The sequence below is a fragment of the Dipodomys ordii genome, unplaced genomic scaffold (assembly GCF_000151885.1).
Source record: "Dipodomys ordii isolate 6190 unplaced genomic scaffold, Dord_2.0 Scaffold39, whole genome shotgun sequence".
Classification (NCBI taxonomy): domain Eukaryota; kingdom Metazoa; phylum Chordata; class Mammalia; order Rodentia; family Heteromyidae; genus Dipodomys; species Dipodomys ordii.
Window position 1 is genome coordinate 11,861,802 of NW_012267255.1, and position 19,142 is coordinate 11,880,943.

The 19,142-nt window shown below is 41.2% G+C and overlaps 2 protein-coding genes across 3 annotated transcripts in view; one reads left to right on the top strand and one right to left on the bottom strand.

The window, feature by feature from the left end:
* Tmed5 (transmembrane emp24 protein transport domain containing 5) overlaps positions 1–632 on the bottom strand; it is a 13,952-nt gene extending 13,320 nt beyond the window's left edge. The window contains exon 1 of the mRNA XM_013018368.1: positions 201–632. Within this exon, the coding sequence (XP_012873822.1) occupies positions 201–389 (189 nt within the window). The 5' untranslated portion in view covers positions 390–632. The remainder of the gene's footprint in view (positions 1–200) is intronic.
* Positions 633–2,627: 1,995 nt separating this feature from the next.
* The window catches only part of Ccdc18 (coiled-coil domain containing 18), a 113,373-nt gene continuing 96,858 nt past the window's right edge, over positions 2,628–19,142 (top strand). For both annotated transcript variants that reach the window (XM_013018350.1, XM_013018351.1), the window contains exons 1-6: positions 2,628–2,794; positions 4,288–4,423; positions 6,754–6,925; positions 10,110–10,265; positions 14,653–14,759; positions 18,801–18,929. In XM_013018350.1, the coding sequence (XP_012873804.1) occupies positions 4,290–4,423; positions 6,754–6,925; positions 10,110–10,265; positions 14,653–14,759; positions 18,801–18,929 (698 nt within the window). In that variant the 5' untranslated portion in view covers positions 2,628–2,794; positions 4,288–4,289. The remainder of the gene's footprint in view (positions 2,795–4,287; positions 4,424–6,753; positions 6,926–10,109; positions 10,266–14,652; positions 14,760–18,800; positions 18,930–19,142) is intronic.

Here is a 19,142-nt window from a genome sequence, read left to right on the forward strand (position 1 = left end):
GGGGGGGGGGGGCTCCGCCCCGCCCGGCATCGTCACGCGCACTTGCGCGGAGCAAGTCGGCGGCCGGGTGGCCCTCTCCCCTCACCTCTTCCCCCTGCCCTCCCCCGCCCCCCGCCCGGAGGGCTCCAAGAAGTTTGTGAGGGCGACGCTGCGGCGCCGCGGGGCTGAAGGAAGGAGGTCGGCCAGGCCTCGGCACTTACTTGGTACTCGATCTCCAGCGAGGCCTTCAGCGGCATGGGCTGGTAGAAACACTCCTTGTGTCCGGCCGGAAGGGTAAAGGTGAAGTCGCTGTCCAAGGAGGGCGTGAAGCCGGCCGCCCCCGGTGGCAGCACTGTGGGCAGCGCGGCCAGGAGGAACACGGGGAAGGGCAGCCGGTTCTTGTCGCCCATCCCTGCTGGGGCGATATCAGGCTGAGAGCGCTGAGGAAGGTGTGGGGTGTGGGCGCCCGCGGCTCCGCGGCTCCTGGCTGGGTTCCTCGTGGCAGGGATACCCAGAATCTGAAGAAAGTTCGGCTGGCCGCAGCGGCGACAAACGAATCCTGCCAAGGGGGAAGCGCTGACCTCCGAAGCGTAGGGACTGAGGGCGGGGCCAGCGGCCCCTTTCCGCCCCCTTCCTCGGAACCATCCCCCGGGCCTCACACCCAGACGGTTGCAGGTTCCCATGGCTTCCCTCCGCCCTCAGGACACACCCCGATAGGCACCGTCGCTGGAATTGTGGGAAATGTAGTCCCGGGCGAGCAGAGCGTGAGCGCCCAGCTACGCTTTCAACTACGATTCCCGGCAAACCATGCGCTTCGCGTCATGCACGGGGCGCCACCGCGGAGGCGGGGCTGCGACGGAGGAGGCGCGTCCCAACGGCTCCCGCGGCGGTTCGAACTCGGGGTTGCTGGGGTTCGCTCGTTCCTTGCCTCGTGTGTCTGAGGCTTCCACGCCGAGGCCTGGGAGAGGGTCCGAGGCTTCCGAGCGCAGACGAGGCGCGTTTGGGCAGGGTCGTCTCTGGCGGGTGGGGGAGGGTGGTCTCTCCATCTGGGACTTGGGTGGTGAGAGGATAACCCGTGGACGAGCGGAAATCGGCCTGCTTGGGGGGCGGGTACCCGAGGGGCGGCGGTCCGCCCGGGCCTGGCTCCTATAGACGCTGCTGTGCCGATTGTATGTTAGTGGCAAGGATGATGTCAAGTTTTGCTCGGCGCTTTCCACGTGGAAGTGGGATTAAACTGAGTCCAACGGGAGAATGCTGTGGGAAACTATGACCTCTTTCCTGAATGGAAGTGTTTTTCTTTTCCCGACCACATCCATCTTGTTACACATAGGGGGTGTAAAGGCTTGTCTTCTGTGGGATGGTTGTACGCTTACGCCCTTAGATACGCAATCTTAGTTAGAGATAAAAGGTGACTTTGTAGGTAGAATGGTGTGCCTTTCCGGGTTCTGACAGGCAACACTGACAGTTTCTTGCCCTCCCCTTTTCTCCCCTCCCCTCTCAAGTTCAAGTGGCTCAAGTAGCAGGTGCTTTGCTACTTGAACCACTATCCTCCTCCAGTCTCCATTATTAGGATAGGAGCTTAGGTATTTTGTTCAATCTCATATTGACTTCCATACCTTAATGGCTGGGATAGCACATTAGAGCTCTCGTGTTCAGCCTTTGAGGGTTTTGTTAAGTTTTTGTTGGGGCTGAAGACGAACCTGTGTCTACTCTCAAATGGCTATTAGAACAGGGGTGCAGCTCAACACTTGGCCTATGAAGATAGGTGTTTTTGTTTCTGTGTTTGTTTTGCTCGGTCATGGGGCTTCAGCTTTGGGCCTGGGTGCTTTTCCTGAGCTCTTCAGCTTAAGGCTAGCTTGAGCCACAGCACCACTTCCGGTTTTCTGGTGGTTTATTGGAGATGAGAGTCTCAAGGCCTTTCCTGCTCGGGCTGGCTTTGAACCGAGATCCTCAGATCTCAGCCTCCCTGAGTAGCTAGGATTACAGGTGTGAGTCACTAGCACCCGCCTTTTTTTTTTTTTAACTATTGCAAATTGAAGTGAGAGGCAGTCGTTTTTGTAATTTTGTTGATTGTTTAGTTTTCTTTTTTCTTTTTTTAGACTAGAGTATCACTGGTTAGTCTAGGCTAGTCTTGAACGTGCTAGGTAGTCCAGCCTGGACTCAAAACAATGATTTCTCCTACTTCAGTCTCCCTAGTATTGAGATATTAGCTTGCATCAGACCAGGCTATTTGAAAGCAAAAGCCCCTCTAAGAAATTGAAAATGTTTGTAGATGAAATGTATTCGTGGGCTGGGAAGGTGGCTCAGTGGTAGAGTGCTTGCCTTGCATGCATGAGGCCCTGGGTTCAATTCCTCAGCACCACATATGCAAAAAGAAAAAAAAGGCCGGAAGTGGCGCTATGCTTCAAGTGGTAGAGCGCTAGCCTTGAGTTGAAGATCCGAGGGACAGTGCCCAGGCCCAGAGTTCAGGCCCCACGACTGGACCCCCCGCTCCCCCCAAAAAAGAAATGTATTCGTTTGTACTTCACAAGAAAACATTTATATGAAAATACACAGAAGTTGAATGTATAGCCTTATGAAACAGCACTTCTTAATTTGTCCAAATTTTCTTTTGCTTTTTCAACTCTTTCATCCTGTAGGGATTTAATGATATTGTTGAATAGATAAAGCAGGATGGGAACCTGAACCATTCACTTTGATCTAGGGAAGTCTTCTCACTTGAACAGATGCAACTTTGTGGAAACAGGAAGAAGATATAAACTGTTTTTCTACTGAAATCATAACATCTCACTTAATTTCCTACCACATTTTTGGGGTAAGATAACGAGTTTGTTTTTTCAACCTTCCATCCTACATTTGAGAAATTTTGAGTGGGGAATAAATGTACATACTATTTTAGTGGGATGAAGGCAGTTAGCTGGAAATGTAGCTTAGTTTTGGCATTTATTCATCTAAAATACTGAGCTTTTCTAAATCTACTGCAGTCCTGAACATAATACCTTGGACTTCTAAGTTTATGGAGCTTGTTATTTAGTTAGAACTTTAAGGGGGATGAAAGGGGCTACCCTGGAAAGGTAAATGGGACCTGAAAGAGGAATGAAATTGTAATATTTGCGGGAAGATCTGGAGAATGAGTAGATACTAATACTTTTTTACTTTGATAATTGCAATAATAAAGTGCTGGTTATTATTGTGATTTTTGTGTGCATGTGCAGTGAGGAGTCTTCACAAGCCTAGAGAGGCTCATCAGTGGAAGAAACAAACGCTTGTCTTCATATAGTTCTGTCAAAATTGTTTTGATCCATGATTATCACTTACATGTTTTTTTAAAATGTATAACCATTGTGAATGGGAGGAGATAACTTATATGGTCACAAAATGCCTTCTAAGAAAATATGGAAGACTGTAATAACATCAGATACCCAGAACTGCAAACAAGTATAAAAATCCAGGCATCTCTTATTGAAGTAGATAAACTAATGATAAATTACTAAAGTACAGCTAAATAATTAAAACATCATTTAATCCAGATGACCTACATTCAAATCTTGGTTTGAGTCTGGCAATGTGGCTTAGTGGTAGAGTGCTTGCCTAGCATGCATGAAGCCCTGTGTTCTATTTCCTCAGTACCACATAAACAGAAAAAGCTGAAAGTAGCACTGTGGCTCAAGTGATAGAGTGTTAGCCTTGAGCACAGAGATTCTCAGGGATAGTGCCCAGGCCCTGAGTTCAAGCCCTAGGACTGGCAAAAATAAATAAATAAATGTTGGTTTGATCATTTAGTGGTCTTGAACAAATTAATTTGGTTTACTCATAGTCTTAATTTTTGACATTGAGTAAAAATGCTTTGTTTTCATACTTGTTAGGAAGATTGCATATGCTTAGAAAAGAGGAAACTATAATGACTGGACCCTAAAATGTAAATTTGTCCCATTGAAATTGCACTGAACAGAAGTGGTGCTGTGGCTCCAGTGGTAGAGCGCTAGTCTTGAGCTGAAGAGCATAGAAAGTGCCCAGGCCCAGAGTTCAAGCCCCACGATCGCCAAAAAAAAAAAGGAAATTGCACTGAACTTTCCATTGTGACTTTACACTGTAGAGGAATTCATTGTTATTGTTTTAAATTTCCATGAATGATTTCACAACGTTTGATATAAGACATGTGTATTAATGTGTTTCATTCTGTTACTGTGGAATATTTTGACTGTTTCTTTTTTTTTTTTTTTTGGTTTTTTTCGGGGAGTCCGGTCGTGGGGCCTGTTTCTACAATGAGTCAAGGTACAAGATCTTCTCTCTTTTTTTTCAAAAAAGAAATGGAATCTAGTTCATCAGATTACTGTAATAAAGACAATGAAGAAGAAAGTTTGCTTGCAAATGTTGCTTCATTAAGACATGAACTAAAGAGAACAGAATGGAACTTGCACAATTTGGGGGAAGAGTTATCCAGGTAAGTAAAATTACATTTTGAATTCAGAGTATTTAATTTATACAATGCTTAGATTTCATTGTCATACGTTATATTTAAATATGTCCCTGGAATAAGATATAATATTTTTCTCATCCATAACTTTATTAAGTATATATGGTATGTACAATCCTGTGTTAAAGATTAAGAGAATACATGGAAATGGGGCTGTGGCTCAAGTGATAGAGTGCTAGCTTTGAGCACAGAGAGGCTCAGGGATAGCATCCAGGCCCTGAGTTCAAGCCCCACTACTGACACACACATACAAAAAAAAAAAAATAAGATTAAGAGAATATAAAGATAAATTGTTGAAATGGTACTGTTTCTCACAGACTTTTACAAACTCATGATAATGAAAAGAAAGGAATTACAAGTAATTTTCTGGTTGAGAAAAAAAATGTAAGAGCTAAGTCATTAATTAATTAATTTTTGCCAGTCCTGGGGCTTGAACTTAGGGCCTGGGCACTGTCCCTGAGGTTTTTTTGATTAAGGCTAGCCATGCTACTACTTAAGCCACAGCTTCACTGTCAGCCTTTTTGGTACTTTAGTGTAGCTAAGAATATTGCAGATATAGCTGCTAGCTTGGAACCATTATCCTTAGATCTCAGCCTCCTATGTAGCTAAGATTATAGGCATAAGCCAATAGGCTGAGGCTTTTTTTTTTGCTTGTCCTGGGCTTTGAACTCTGGGCCTGAGCACTGTCCTTTTGCTCAAGACTAGAATTCTACCACTTGATCCACAATACCACTTCTGGCTTTTTCTATGATTAATTGAAGATAAGAGTCTCATGGACTTTCCTGCTGGGGCTGGCTTTGAAGTTAGATCCTCAGATCTCAGTATACTGAGTAGCTAGGATTACAGGCATGTGCCACCAGCACCTAGCACTTTTTTTTTTTAAGTAAACTTAAATTGACAGTTGGAAACACTGCTTATATATATATATATATATATATACATACATATATATATATATAATATGTCTGTATATAATATGTATATGTATACATGTGTATAAAGTATGTATACATATACATATTATGTAACGTATATATAAATACATTATACTTGAAAACACACACGGACCTCTAATAGCTAATCCATTTTTGAGGGGTGGGGTTGAATTCAGGGTCTTAAGTTGCTAGGCAAGTCCTTTACTACTTAAGGCACTCTTAGTCCTTTTTTCTTTTTTTTTTAAGGTACAAGACTGGGATTTGAACTTGGTGCCTGATGCTCTCACTCATTGGCTAGTGCTCTACCAACTGAGCCATGCCTCCCACACCAAGAATTGGTTATTTCACCCTTTCCTTCCCTCCTTCCTTCCTTCCTTCCTTCATTTTCTTTTCTTTTCTTTTTGTCAGTCATGGGACTTAAACTCTGAGCTTTTTAGCTCAAGGCAAGTGCTCTATCACAGTGCCACTTCTGGTTTTCTGGTAGTTAATTGTAAATAAGAGTCTTGTGGACTTTCCTGCTTGGGCTGGCTTTTGAACTGCAATCCTCAGATCTCAGCCTTCTGAGTAGCTAGGATTACAGGCCTGAGCCTCCAGTACCTGGCCTGTCTTTCTTTTTCTCTCTTTCTCTCTTTCTTTCCTTCTTTCTTTTTTTCCTTCCTTCCTTCCTTCCTTCTTATATTTCCTTTTTTCTTTAGTGTTTTTCAAATAAGGGCTTAGGTTTATTCCCAGACTAGCTTGGACCATTATCTTCCTATTTACATTGCTCCTGTAGCTGAGCAGGCAGGTGCATACCACCATATCCAGCTTTTTATAGGATAAGATGCCATCCCTCTTTCTACTTGAGCTGACCTAGAACCAAGTCTTCCCACTCTCAAATTTCCCAGTGTCTGGCAGTTAACCATACCTGCAGTTAGTTTTTTTTGAAGATGATAATTCATGAAAGCCAGTGTCCTAACCTATAATGTAAGATAAAATTTTCTAAACATTTTAATATAATTCTCAGGTTAGCAGAAAAAAGGGGTATTAGATAATATGTACATATTAAGAAAAGACCTTTAATGTTTTAGGAACCAGGATAAATTATATATTTGGGGCTTTATTAATCTTTTGTTATTGTAACTGGTATTTGAATCCTAACATGATTCTAGCATACAGGCTTAGGAAACAGATACCTTGTTTCAAACTAGTTTGAAACTAGTGGCTTATTGAAAAATTAGTGGAAACATTGACTTATGTTCCTGACTATGTATCTAATTGTCAGAATAATTGCCAGTTATTTTCTATTTTTATTTAATATATAGCGATTTGTAGTAAATACTGTGTAAGAACTAAATTATATATTTCTTTTCTTTTTTTCTCTAGTGCTAGTCCAAGTGAAAATTCTGATTTTACCTCTAATCCCTCAAGATCAGAAAGGCTTATTTTGGAAGATCTTACTCAATCTTGCCACTCAGGAATTTTGAATTATTCACCTTTTAAGAAACTTTCTAAAGCATCTGATAGTACTGATTTTCAAAAAAAGTCACGAGATAAGGTTATTTTTTGACTTGTCTACTTAAAAGTAGCTTTACTTGTATTTAAAATAATTATTAAGGTATTTAAAACTATTTCAAATAGTTTTTCTTTGCTTTTTTCTCTAAATGCCTTTTATGTATTTTTAATACTCTTTACCATGATGTTCAAGAATTTAAACATAATTGTTCTTTTTTTTTTTTTTTGGTTGGTCGTGGGGCTTGAACTCTAGGCCTGGGCGCTGTCCCTCAGCTCTTTAGCTCAAGGCAAGCGCTCTACCACTTGAGCTACAGCACCACTTCCGGTTTTCTGGTGGTTTATTGGAGATAGGAGTCTCACGGTTTCTCCTGCCCGGGCTGGCTTTGAACAGCGATCCTCAGATCTCAGCCTCCTGAGTAGCTAGGATTACACAGGCATGAGCCACCAGCACCCGGCTAATTGTTCTTTTGTGTCCTAACAATAACATGTTATTTTTAAGCATGTAATTGTTATCTTTTCTTAAGCAAATTATCCCCTCAATTTGAACACTCTACTCTCTCTATATTTATATATCAAGTAACATATATTCATTGTTAAGCCTGGATCAAGTGTGATGTGATAGCACAACACTATTTCTTTTTTTTTGGGGGGGGAGGGGTCCGGTTGTGGGACGTGAACTCTGGGCCTGGGCTCTGTCCCTCAGCTCTTCAGCTCAAGGCTAGTGCTCTACCACTTGAGCCACAGTGCCACTTCTGGCTTTTTTCTTTTTGTTTATGTGGTGCTGAGGAATGGAACCCAGGGCCTCATGCATGCAAGGCAAGCGCTCTACCACTGAGCCACCTTCCCAGCCCCACACAACACTATTTCTTTTCTTTTTTTGGTCAGTTGTGGGGCCTGAACTCTGGGCCTGGGCGCTTTCCCTCAGATCTTCAGTTCAAGGCTAGCATTCTACCACTTGAGCCACAGCGCCACTTCCAGGTTTTTTCTGCTTATATGGTGCTGAGGAATGGAACCCAGGGCCTCATGCATGCAAGGCAAGCACTCTATCACTGAGCCACCTTCCCAGCCCCACAACACTATTTCTTTACCCCTAAAGTTATCAGTGTCTGGAGTCAGGACTTCAGTTCCAGCTTTTTCTAATTGGAGATAGAGAATTTCATTAGAACTCTTCCTCAGATCTCAGTAGCTAGGATTTTATTTATTTATTTTTTTGGTCGGTTGTGGGGCTTGAATTCTGGACTTGGACGCTGTCCCTGTACTCTTCAGCTCAAGCCTAGCACTCCACCAGTTTTGAGACATAGCACCACTTCCAGTTTTCTGGTGGTTTATTGGAGATAAGAGTCTCACAGACTTTACTGCCTAGACTGGCTTTTAACCAAGAACCTCAGATCTTAGCCTCCTCAGTAGCTAGGATTACAGGTGTGAGCCACCGATGCCCAGCTTAGTAGCTAGGATTTACTTTGGGTCCGGTTGTGAGGCCTGAACTCTGGGCCTGGGTGCTGTTCCTCAGTTCTTCAGCTCAAGGCTAGCATTCTACCACTTGAGCCACAGTGCCATTTCCGGCTTTTTTTTTTCTTTTTGCTTATGTGATGCTGAGGAATCGAACCCAGGGCCTCATGCATGCAAGGCAAGCACTCTACCACTGAGCCACCTTCCCAGCCCAGTAGCTAGGATTTAAATGAGAGCAGAGACATGACACTCAGCTTCTTTCTTCCCTTCCCTCTCCGTGTGTGTGTGTGTGTGTGTGCAGCTCTTCAGCTCAAGGCTAGCGCTCTACCACTTGAGCCACAGCGCCACTTCCGGCTTTCTTGGGGGTTAATTGGAGATAAGTCTCATGGTCTTTCCTGCTTGGGCTGACTTCAAACCACTGTCTTCAGCTTCAGACCTCCTAGTTTTCTGTTTATCCTTTTGCTTCCCTTTTCATGCTCAATTGATATAAAGATATACTTCCCAACTGGGTGGAAAGTATAGATGGGAGGATGGTAGTCCAGTTGGGTTAGCGTAAAAAAATGAAGCACTATTCAGAATATAATGAAATCCAAAAGAGCTGGACATGTGGCTCAAGTGGTAGAGTGCCTGCCTAGCAAACACAAAGCTGTCAGTTTGAACCCCAGTACCACTGAATAAATAGATAAAATTAACTTACAGAAACAGTGCTTTGATCAGTCCCTTTGTTTGGCAGAATTCTGCAAAATGTATTTCACCCACTACTGAGATTGTTCAGTCCCTGATGTGTTTGTATTGATTTGTTTTTGGTGGTAGCTTGTCCTAAAATGTGTGTAGAAAGCAAGGTATTTTATGATAAAATTGTTGTGTAGTGCATGCTTTGTGTGGAATTCAGAGGGAAACCCAGATTCATTGATTAACAATGCCAAAAATGCAAGTAACCAGCCATTGTTGAAAGGACAGTGGTGCTATTTCTCTTCTGTGGCCTTTTTTTCTTTTTTTCTCTTTCTGTGGCCTTCCATTTTATTGGGAACCCATTTTCTACCTGGTCTTTCCTGACAGGGTTTTTTTCTACTTTAAACAGTTTCTAAATAAAATTCTATATTTTAAGAAAAATAAACAATGCTTTGACAATCATAATTAATGAAAATTAAGATAATTTATTTTAAAGTACAGATCAAAGTTTTACTTTTAGGTATCATAGGGGTTTCTTTCATTTATTACCTCTTATGGACAATGTAGCTATGATTACATTTACTTCTTCAGGTGCAAAAATACAAAAATTTCTACCTACTTTATTCCCAGGAATGATATTGTTGGTTGGTTTTACTGGATAATACTGAGTAGTTTAATAAAATGTACCAGTTTTGTATGTTATCCCTAAGTATACTCATAACATCTGTAGAGAGTACTGATTGTCTCACATATTTCTATGAATACTAATATTTTAAGGGCTGGGAAGGTGGCTCAGTGGTAGAGCGCTTGCCTTGCATGTCTGAGGTCCTGGGTTCGATTCCTCAGCACCACATAAGCAAAAAGAAAAAAGCTGGAAGTGGCCCTGTGGCTCAAGTGGTAGAGCACTAGCCTTGAGCTGAAGAGCTGAGGGACAGCGCCCAGGCCCAGAGTACAAGCCCATGACTGGACCCCCCCCAAAAAATTGTGGATACTAATATTTTAACTCACTTTCTTGACCTATTGTTATTTTAATGCCATTTTGATGTTATTTCCCATTAATTATATTTAATCTTCAAATAAAATAAAATCTCTCTCTTTTTTTTAAGGTATCTTTTTCATCAACTATGGATCAGGAAATTAAAAGCCTTCGAGAGAAACTTAACAAACTCCGGCAACAGAATGCTTGTTTGGTCACACAGAATCATTCTTTAATGACTAAAATAGAATCTGTCCACTTTGAATTAACACAGTCAAAAGCAAAAGTATGTACTTTGTAGTGATGAGTATGCCAACAGAAAATAGTCATCATTAAGATTTATTCTGAAGAAATAGTCTTGTGTTATATATAGAAATTTTATGCAGATATTAAATTGTATATATATGCTAACACTGTCAGTATGTTATGAAATTCCCTTTATATCTGAAAATTGTTTAGGTAGACTTTATAATTTTGCATTTAGATAAATCAGTTTCTTTTTTCTTTTTGGGGGGGGGAGGGTCGTGGGGCTTGAACTCTAGGCTTGGGTGCTGTCCCTCAGTTCTTCAGCTCAAGGCTAGTGCTCTACCACTTGAGCTTCAGCGCCACTTCCAGTTTTCTGGTGGTTTATTGGAGATAAGAGTCTCACGGACTTTCCTGCCTGGGCTGGCATTGAATCATGATCCTCAGATCTCAGCCTCCTGAGTAGCTAGGATTGTAGGTGTGAGCCACCGGCGCCCAGCTGTACTTATTTCTTATTCAAAGAAAGGATAGCTTATTTTTCTACCTTTTTAAGAGAAAATATTTTGATACTTGAAAAGTTAAAAAGCAGAAAAATAGCTTGGCATTGGTGGCTCATGCCTGTAATCCTAGCTCCTTAGGAGGCTGAGATCTGAGAATCATGGTTAGAAGCAAGCCTGGGCAGGAAAGTCTATGAGATTCTTATCTCCAATTAATCATAGAAAAAGCTGGAAGTGTTGCTACAGTTATAGCTTTTCACTGATAATTTTTGATGGAATTATGTTTTATTATGTGACAATACCATAATTTGAGAAATGATTGCTCTATTTAAATGGCTTCCTATGTTTTTACTGTATTAAACAACAGCAGCAGCAACAAAGAACTCGGCATGTCCAGTAATAGAGACCTGGTAAAGTAAATTGTGATATGCCTACAAAGTAGTTGCAATAAAGCCTTTTTCAGAAAAATGATATACATTAGTACCAAAATGCAAAGTAATATGGAAAGATGAAGTCTAAATGATGTGAGATATATAAAGCACTTAGTACTGTGTCTGTACATACTCAGCACAGTTACTTAATTTAGTAGTGTAAAACCTTTACAGAGCAGTACATATGTGCATAATCATTAGTTTTGCTTTTTATAAAAACTTTGTATGTTTGTATGTGAGATTGACATATAAAATACAGAATAGGGCTGGGAAGTTGGCTCAGTGGTAGAGCGCTTGCCTTGCATGCATGAGGCCCTGGGTTCTATTCCTCAGCACCACATAAGCAAAAAGAAAAAAGCCGGAAGTGGCGCTGTGGCTCAAGTGGTAGAATGCTGGCCTTGAGCTGAAGAGCTGAGGGACGACAGCACCCAGGCCCAGAGTTCAGGCCCCACGACCGGACCCCCCCAAAAAAAAAAAAATAAAATAAAATACAGAATAGAAAGACTTCATATTGTTTACTTCAGGAGAGATTGGAAGATTGGAGTGGGGTTTTATTATTTACTTTTACACTCTTGCTTATTTTGTTTCTTGGCAATACTGAACCCAGGACCTTAGCACTTGCTGTGCAGGTGCCCCTACCACTAGAGCCAGGCACCCAGCACCACACTTTGCTTATTGTGTAGATTTTGTGAGTAGGTGTAATAGTACAGGTCTGGGAAAGCTTCATTTTTCTTTTCTGTTTTTAAAATACTAAAGTAGTATTGGGATTATTTTTTTCCGACCAAGGAGAAAAATAGAAACTGGTACAAAACTTCTTGGGTGTTTGGGTTATCTCTTGGATAGATTTCCAGAGGCCAAATGACAAAATGTAAGAAAAGAATGGTTTTCAGGCATTTGTAGCACTGTTTCTTTTCTGATTGGATCCACTCTTCAAAATTCTGCTTTTTCATTCTTTCTGTAATTGGAGTTTTTTAAGTCACTTCCTTGCCTGTTTGAAATATGTTAATTTATTTTCTTCCCAATTCATGATTAAATTCTAGGGTGTAAATTATTTTATGTTAGAATTTATAGAGCATTGGTTTTTACATTTTCCACTGCTGCTTTGCAAAGTTTGATGCTTTTGTGAATTCTTTCCTTAGCATGTAATCATGTGTCTATTTGTTTTTTGCTTTGTAGCTTTTTAGGATTTTTTCCTATTTTTTTGATGTTTTAAAATTTGATATCAATATACCTTTGTTGTTGTTGATTTTTTTTTTTTTTTTGCCAGTCATGGGGCTTGAACTCTAGTCTTAGGCGCTATCCCTGTGCTCTTCAGCTCAAGGCTAGCGCTCTACCACTTGAACCACAGTGCCACTTCCGTTTTTCTAGTGGTTTATTGAGATAAGAGTCTCGTGGACTTTCCTGCCTGGGCTGGCTTTGAACCGTGATCCTCGGATCTCAGCCTCCTGAGTAGCTAGGATTACAGGCATGAGCCACCAGTGGGTGTCCTGCTAACTTTTTTTTAAGTCTGAGACCTGAACTCAAATTTAGTACCTGTCTCTCATTGGCTAGTGCTCTACCAACTGAGCCATGCCTCCAGTCCTTGAAAAGAACTATACTGCATCAAGATGTCATTAACTTAAAAAGAAATAGTAAGAGCCAAAATAAAAGACTCAATAGAAGTGTAAAAAACAATGTTGAAGAAATCTACTGAAATGAAACATAACTTACATTTATCAAGCAAAAATACTGGAAGATGTAGAGGGCAAAACCCAAGCCTTAGTAAGCAGGAAAAAAAATCTAAGAAAACAAAATATAAGGAAGAAAATTCCATCACTGTATGGAATGATACAAGAAAAACTGAGATAAACAGAAGTTTCCAGCTTGAAAGGGTCCTCATATACTCAATACATGTAATAAAGGACTTTTCAAAAACCTAAGATGAACATTTTATAGAGAACTTACCAAACAATTTAAGTTCAAAGCCTGTACTACAAAAACAACAACAGCCAGGCGCCGGTGGCTCACACCTGTAATCCTAGCTACTCAGGAGGCTAAGATCTGAGGATCACGGTTCAAAGCCAGCCCGGGCAGGAAAGTTCGTGAGACTCTTATCTCCAATAAACCACTAGAAAACTGGAAATGGTGCTGTGGCTTAAGTGGTAGAGCGCTCACTGTAAGCTGAAGAGCTGAGAGTCAGGACCCAGGCCCAGAGTTCAAGCCCCATGACCATCAAAAAATAAAAAAAAGAAATTCTGAGGCTAACAGCTTTATATTGACTCTACTGTTTATCACTCTACTTCCTCCCTCCTCATCTTTCTTTCTAGTGCCCTAGAACCCCAGGCTCTCTTGTTCCATGTCTTCAGATAGTAAACTTTCTGCTGCTTTTCTATAGAGAATAGGAATTTATCTTCTTTAATGTTTGGGATTTTACTCCTATCTTTATTGTGCCTCATGCCTACATGTCCTAACCATACTTTTCAGGGATAGTTATTATTGATATTTTGATTATTAATGTTAGAATAGTTCTCTTCCATACCATTTAAGTTATAGATTCCTACTGTGCTGTAATAGTTGTACTTCCTTTATCTTCCAGGATATAGGATTACTATGCCTTTCTTCATTATGTTTTCTCTATTAAGCATGCATTCTAAAATTTGTTTTTAAATAATTAACATCTCAATAAGTACTTTCTTCTTTTTTTTTTGTCAGTCGTGGGCCTTGAAAATAAGTACTTTCTTACATAATTTTATACTCTGATATTTTGTATTTATTACCACATTTATGTGAAATTAATCTTAGATGATGTCAGTTGATATTGTTTTTCCTAAATACCAAATTAGTAATACTAATACTAGTTTGGAGTGATGGAAGGAGCTTACATACTGAGATTGTCTTGTAATAATACATTCATGTAAATATTGATCAATAGCATAGATGGGTGAACGTTACATTTGGATTTCCTTGTCTGATAGGAAAAAGGCTAAAGGCCAACTAGATAATTTTCCTGAAATGAAGTAGTCTTAAAAATTGCTTCCATGAGCCGGGCGCTGGTGGCTCACTCCTGTAATCCTAGCTACGCAGGAGGCTGAGATCTGAGGATCGCGGTTCAAAGCCAGCCCGGGCAGGAGAGACCGTGAGACTCCTATCTCCAATAAACCACCAAAAAACCGGAAGTGGCGCTGTAGCTCAAGTGGTAGAGTGCTCGTCTTGAGCTGAAGAGCTGAGGGACAGCACCCGGGCCCAGAGTTCAAGCCCCACGACAGACAAAAAAAAAAAAAATTGCTTCCATGGGGCTGGGAAGGTGGCTCAGTGGTAGAGCGCTTGCCTTGCATGCTCGAGGCCCTGGGTTCGATTCCTCAGCACCACATAAGCAAAAAGAAAAAAGCCGGAAGTGGCGCTGTAGCTCAAGTGGTAGAGCGCTAGCCTTGAGCTGAAGAGCTGAGGGACAGCGCCCAGGCCCAGAGTTCAGGCCCCACGACCGGACCCAAAAAAAAAAAAAAAAATTGCTTCCATGTTTCAGATTGCTGTGCTTGAGTCTGTTCAACAACAGGCATCCAATGTCCCGATCTTAGAAGAACAGATTATAAACTTGGAAGCTGAAGTTTCGGCTCAAGATAAAGTTTTAAGGTAAACATAGTTTTTGAAATTTTAAATTTATGCTTTTTTACATCTCTTTCTATTTGTTGGTATGGATTGAACTCAAAGCTTCATACCTGCTAAGTCAAGTGTTCTTCCACTAAATTCAGTCCTTTGGATATTCTGTTTTATTAGTACTTATCCTTCACTCCCACTCCAGTAAGATTATTGGCACTTAGTAATGTATTATAGCTTGTTCTAAGCCAATAATAACTTCTCTTGGTTAAAGTTTACACATTACAAATAGGGACTAAAAAAGCTAAATCTAAGCTGGCATGCTTATTTACATCCCTTTATTAAATGTGAATTAGATTGTGGGGATAACCTAGTGAGAGTACTTTCTTTTTTATTTATTTATTTTTTGGGGGGGTCTGGTCGTGGGGCCTGAACTCTGGGCCTGGGCGCTGTCCCTCAGCTCTTCAGCTCAAGGCTAGCGCTCTACCACTTGAGCCACAGATCCACTTCTGGCTTTTTTTTCTTTTTTCTTATGTGGTGCTGGGGAATCGAACCCAGGGCCTCATGCATGCAAGCCAAGTGCTCTACCACTGAGCCATCTTCCCAGCCCGAGAGTATTTTCTTTACATGTGGATTGTAGGCATAATTTAGTGATAGATTGCTTTCAACATGTATGAGGCCTTGAGTTTAAAACAAAAAGTACTGAGGGAAAGGCTAAGTGGTTGAACACTTGCTTATTACCAAGTACAGGGCCTTGATTTTAAACTCTAGTACTGCCAAAATAAAATCATTTTTCATACCATCTAGTAAAATCTTCATATACTACCATATACCCAATACTTCAATGTTTATAAGAAATAAAATACAAGGAATCAGTTATTGTATCAGTGATTCTTTTTTTGCCTTGAATAAAATTGGATTGGTGGTATATACTAAATAGTTTATTAGGTTGTTTGATTCTCAAAGTACAGTATTCCTTTCTTCTTGGAGGGTTACTGGAGTTTTAATCTGAAATTAGCAGTATTAGAAGTGGTGCTGTGGCTCAAGCAGTAGAGCACTCGCCTTGAGCTGAAGAGCACAAGGACAGCGCCCAAGCCCAGAGTTCAAGCCCCACGACAAAAAAAAAAAAAACAACTTATTAATGAAATTAGCAGTATTAGCATTGTTTGGGAACTTTTTAGAAATGCTAACTCAGTTCTTACCTCAGTCTTATGAACCACAAGCTTTGGAAGGCAGTAACCAGAAATCTGTATTGTAATTAAGTTCTGCAGAAGAGCCTAATGGATACCTAAGATATCTTTCAATTCTGTAGGTTGTTTTTGTTTTGCTTTGTTTTGTTTTTTGTTTTTTCTGGTCCCTAGGGCTTGAACTCAGGGCCTGGGCTCTTTCCTGAGCCTCTCTATGCTCAAGACTAGTGCTCAACCGCTTGAGCCACAGCACCACTTCTGTTTTTTCTCTGAGTAGTTTATTGGAAATAAGAGTCTTACAGACTTTCCTTCCCGGGCTGGCTTTGAACTGCGATCCTCGGATTTCAGCCTCCTAGGTTACAGGATTGAGCCACCAGCTCCCAGCAAATCTATCGGCTTTATAGTACATTTTCTTTGTTTTATATTTATATGTGTATTTTATTTAAATTTTATTCTTAGGGATTTTTTTTCTATATTTGGCTATTGCAAATCTCTTCCTGTTCTGTTCATTGCTACAATACAAGAAGGTACTAAAAGTTTTTGTTTGGGGTTGCACTGAAGGCCCTGTGCTTGGTACACATATCCCTTGCCAGTTAAACCATGTCCCAATTCCTTTTTGGTTTCATTTCTTTAATCTTCCTGTTTATGCTTCCCATGTAGTTGGGATGACAGGTTTGTACACTACATATACCACATGAGATGCTTACCCCTATAATCCTACCTACTCAGGAGGCTGAAATCTGAGGATCTAAGGATTGAAGTTTGAAGTTAGCCTAGGCAGGAAAATCTGTGAGACACTTACTCGCAATTAACTACCAAAAAGCCAGCAGTGGAGCTGTGGCACAAGTGGTAAAGTGGTAGCCTTTAGCAAAAATGCTGAGATATCACTCAAACACACACACATACACTCTCTCTCTCTCTCTCTCTCTCTCTCTGTCTTTGTCTCTCTCTGTCTCTCTCTACAGTAGAAGCCAGGTACTTAAGCTGTGGCTCAAACCTGCACTCCTAACTCAAGGCTAACACTCTACCACTTGAGCCACAGCTCTACTTATGATTAATTTGGTAGTTAATTGGAGATGAGATTCTCCTGCCTGGACTATTTTTTTTTTTTTTTTGTCGGTCGTGGTGCTTGAACTCTGGGCCTGGGCGCTGTCCCTCAGCTCTTCAGCTCAAGGCAAGCGCTCTACCACTTGAGCTACAGCGCCACTTCCGGTTTTCTGGTGGTTTATTGGAGATAGGAGTCTCACAGTCTTTCCTGCCCGGGCTGGCTTTGAACCGCGATCCTCAGATCTCAGCCTCCTGAGTAGCTAGGATTACAGGCGTGAGCCACCAGAGCCCGGCTGGACTATTTTTTTTTTTTAACTGCAATCCTCAGATACCAGATACCAGCTTTCTGCAGTCCTCAGATAGCAGCTTTCTGAGTTTCTAGGATTACAGGTGTGAGCCACAGGCACCCAGCTTGAAAATATTATTTTATTCCTTATAAAAATTCTTAGTTGCTAGTTGCAGGTGGCTCACACCTATAATCCTAGCTACTCAGGAGGCTGAGATCTGAGGATCATGGTTCAAAGCCAGCCCGGGCAGAAAAGTCTGTGAAACTCTTATCTCCAATAAACCACCAGGAAAATGGAAGTGGCATTGTAGCTCAAGTGGTAGAGCACTAGCCTTGAGCTGAAGGGCTGAGGGACAGCGCCTAGCCCAGAGTTCAAGCCCCACAGTCAAAAAAAAAAAATTCTTAGTTGAGCTGGGCATTGGTGGTTCACTCCTATAATCCTAGCTACTCTGGAAGCTGATATCTGAGGATTGTGGTTCAAAGCCAATCCAGACAGGAAAGTCCATGAAACTCTTATCTCCAATTAACCACCAGAAAACTGGAAATAGAGCTGTATCTCAAAGTGGTAGAGCACTTGCCTTGAGCTAAAGAGCTCAGGGACAGCACCAAGGCCCTGAGTTCAAGCCCCCTGGCCGACAATTAAAAAAAAATTCTTTTTTTTTTTTGGTCTAGTCGTGGGGCTTGAACTCTGGGCCTGGACGCTGTCCCTCAGCTCTTCAACTCAAGGCTAGTACTCTACCACTTGAGCCACAGCACCACTTCAGCTTTTTTTCATTTTTGCTTATGTGGTGCTGAGGAATCAAACCCAGGGCCTCATGCATGCAAGGCAAGCGCCCTACCACTGAGCCACCTTCCCAGCCCTCAAAAAGATTCTTAATTGAATCCAGGCACCTCTCTCTCTCTCTCTCTCTCTCTCTCTATCTCTAGCTTTTCTTCTTATTTTGCCAGTCATGGGGCTTGAACCCAGGGCCGGGGCACTGTCCCTGAGCTTCTTTTGCTCAAGGCTTGAGCCATGACACCACTCCTGGCTTTTTGTGTTTATGTGGTACTGAGGTATTGAACCCAGGGCTTCACGTATGCTAGGCACTGTACCACTAAGGCACATTCCCAACCCCAGGGACCCCTGTCTCAGGCCTATAATCCTAACTTCTTGGGTCTCTGAGATCAGGAGGATGGAGGTTCAAGGCCAGTCTGGATAGAACAGTCCATAAGACTCCCATTGTAAAGAAGAAATTTTGTATGGTGATGTGTGCTTATCAACTCAGCTACAGTGGGAAGCTCAGCAGAAATTATGACCCTATCTCCAAAATAACTTGTGTAAAAAGGGCTCCTGGCATGGCTTGATGGTAGAATACTGGCCTAGCAAGTATGAGTCACTGAGTTTAACTACCTCATTTATTGCCAAAAATGAGTTAGTTGATACAGTATGAATATGCCTTTTACTCTATGTTATTACATGTGTATTCTTTTAACTCACTGATTTAAAAGTAATAGAATTCCTAATGTTACATTATTCTGGTATATTTATAGTAATTTCTTTAAAATTCCCACTTTTAGAGAAGCAGAAGAAAAATTAGAGCAGAGTCAAAAAATGGTGATTGAAAAGGAAAAAAGCTTGCAGGAGTGCAAAGAGGAATGTATTAAGTTGAAGGTGGATTTACTTGAACAAAGTAAGCAAGGAAAAAGGTATGTGAGATGTTTCTGTTTATTATTTTGTGGTGCTGTGTTCCTGGACCTTAATTGTGCTCGGCAAGTGCTCTACTATGCAATACATCCCCAGTAATTTTAGTACAGAAAATGTTGCTTCTTTAGTTATTCCTTATGAAGCAACATTTATTACTTTTTTGGACTTAACTACTCAATTACTTTTATTCAGTTTGTCTTTTTTTTTTTTTTTTT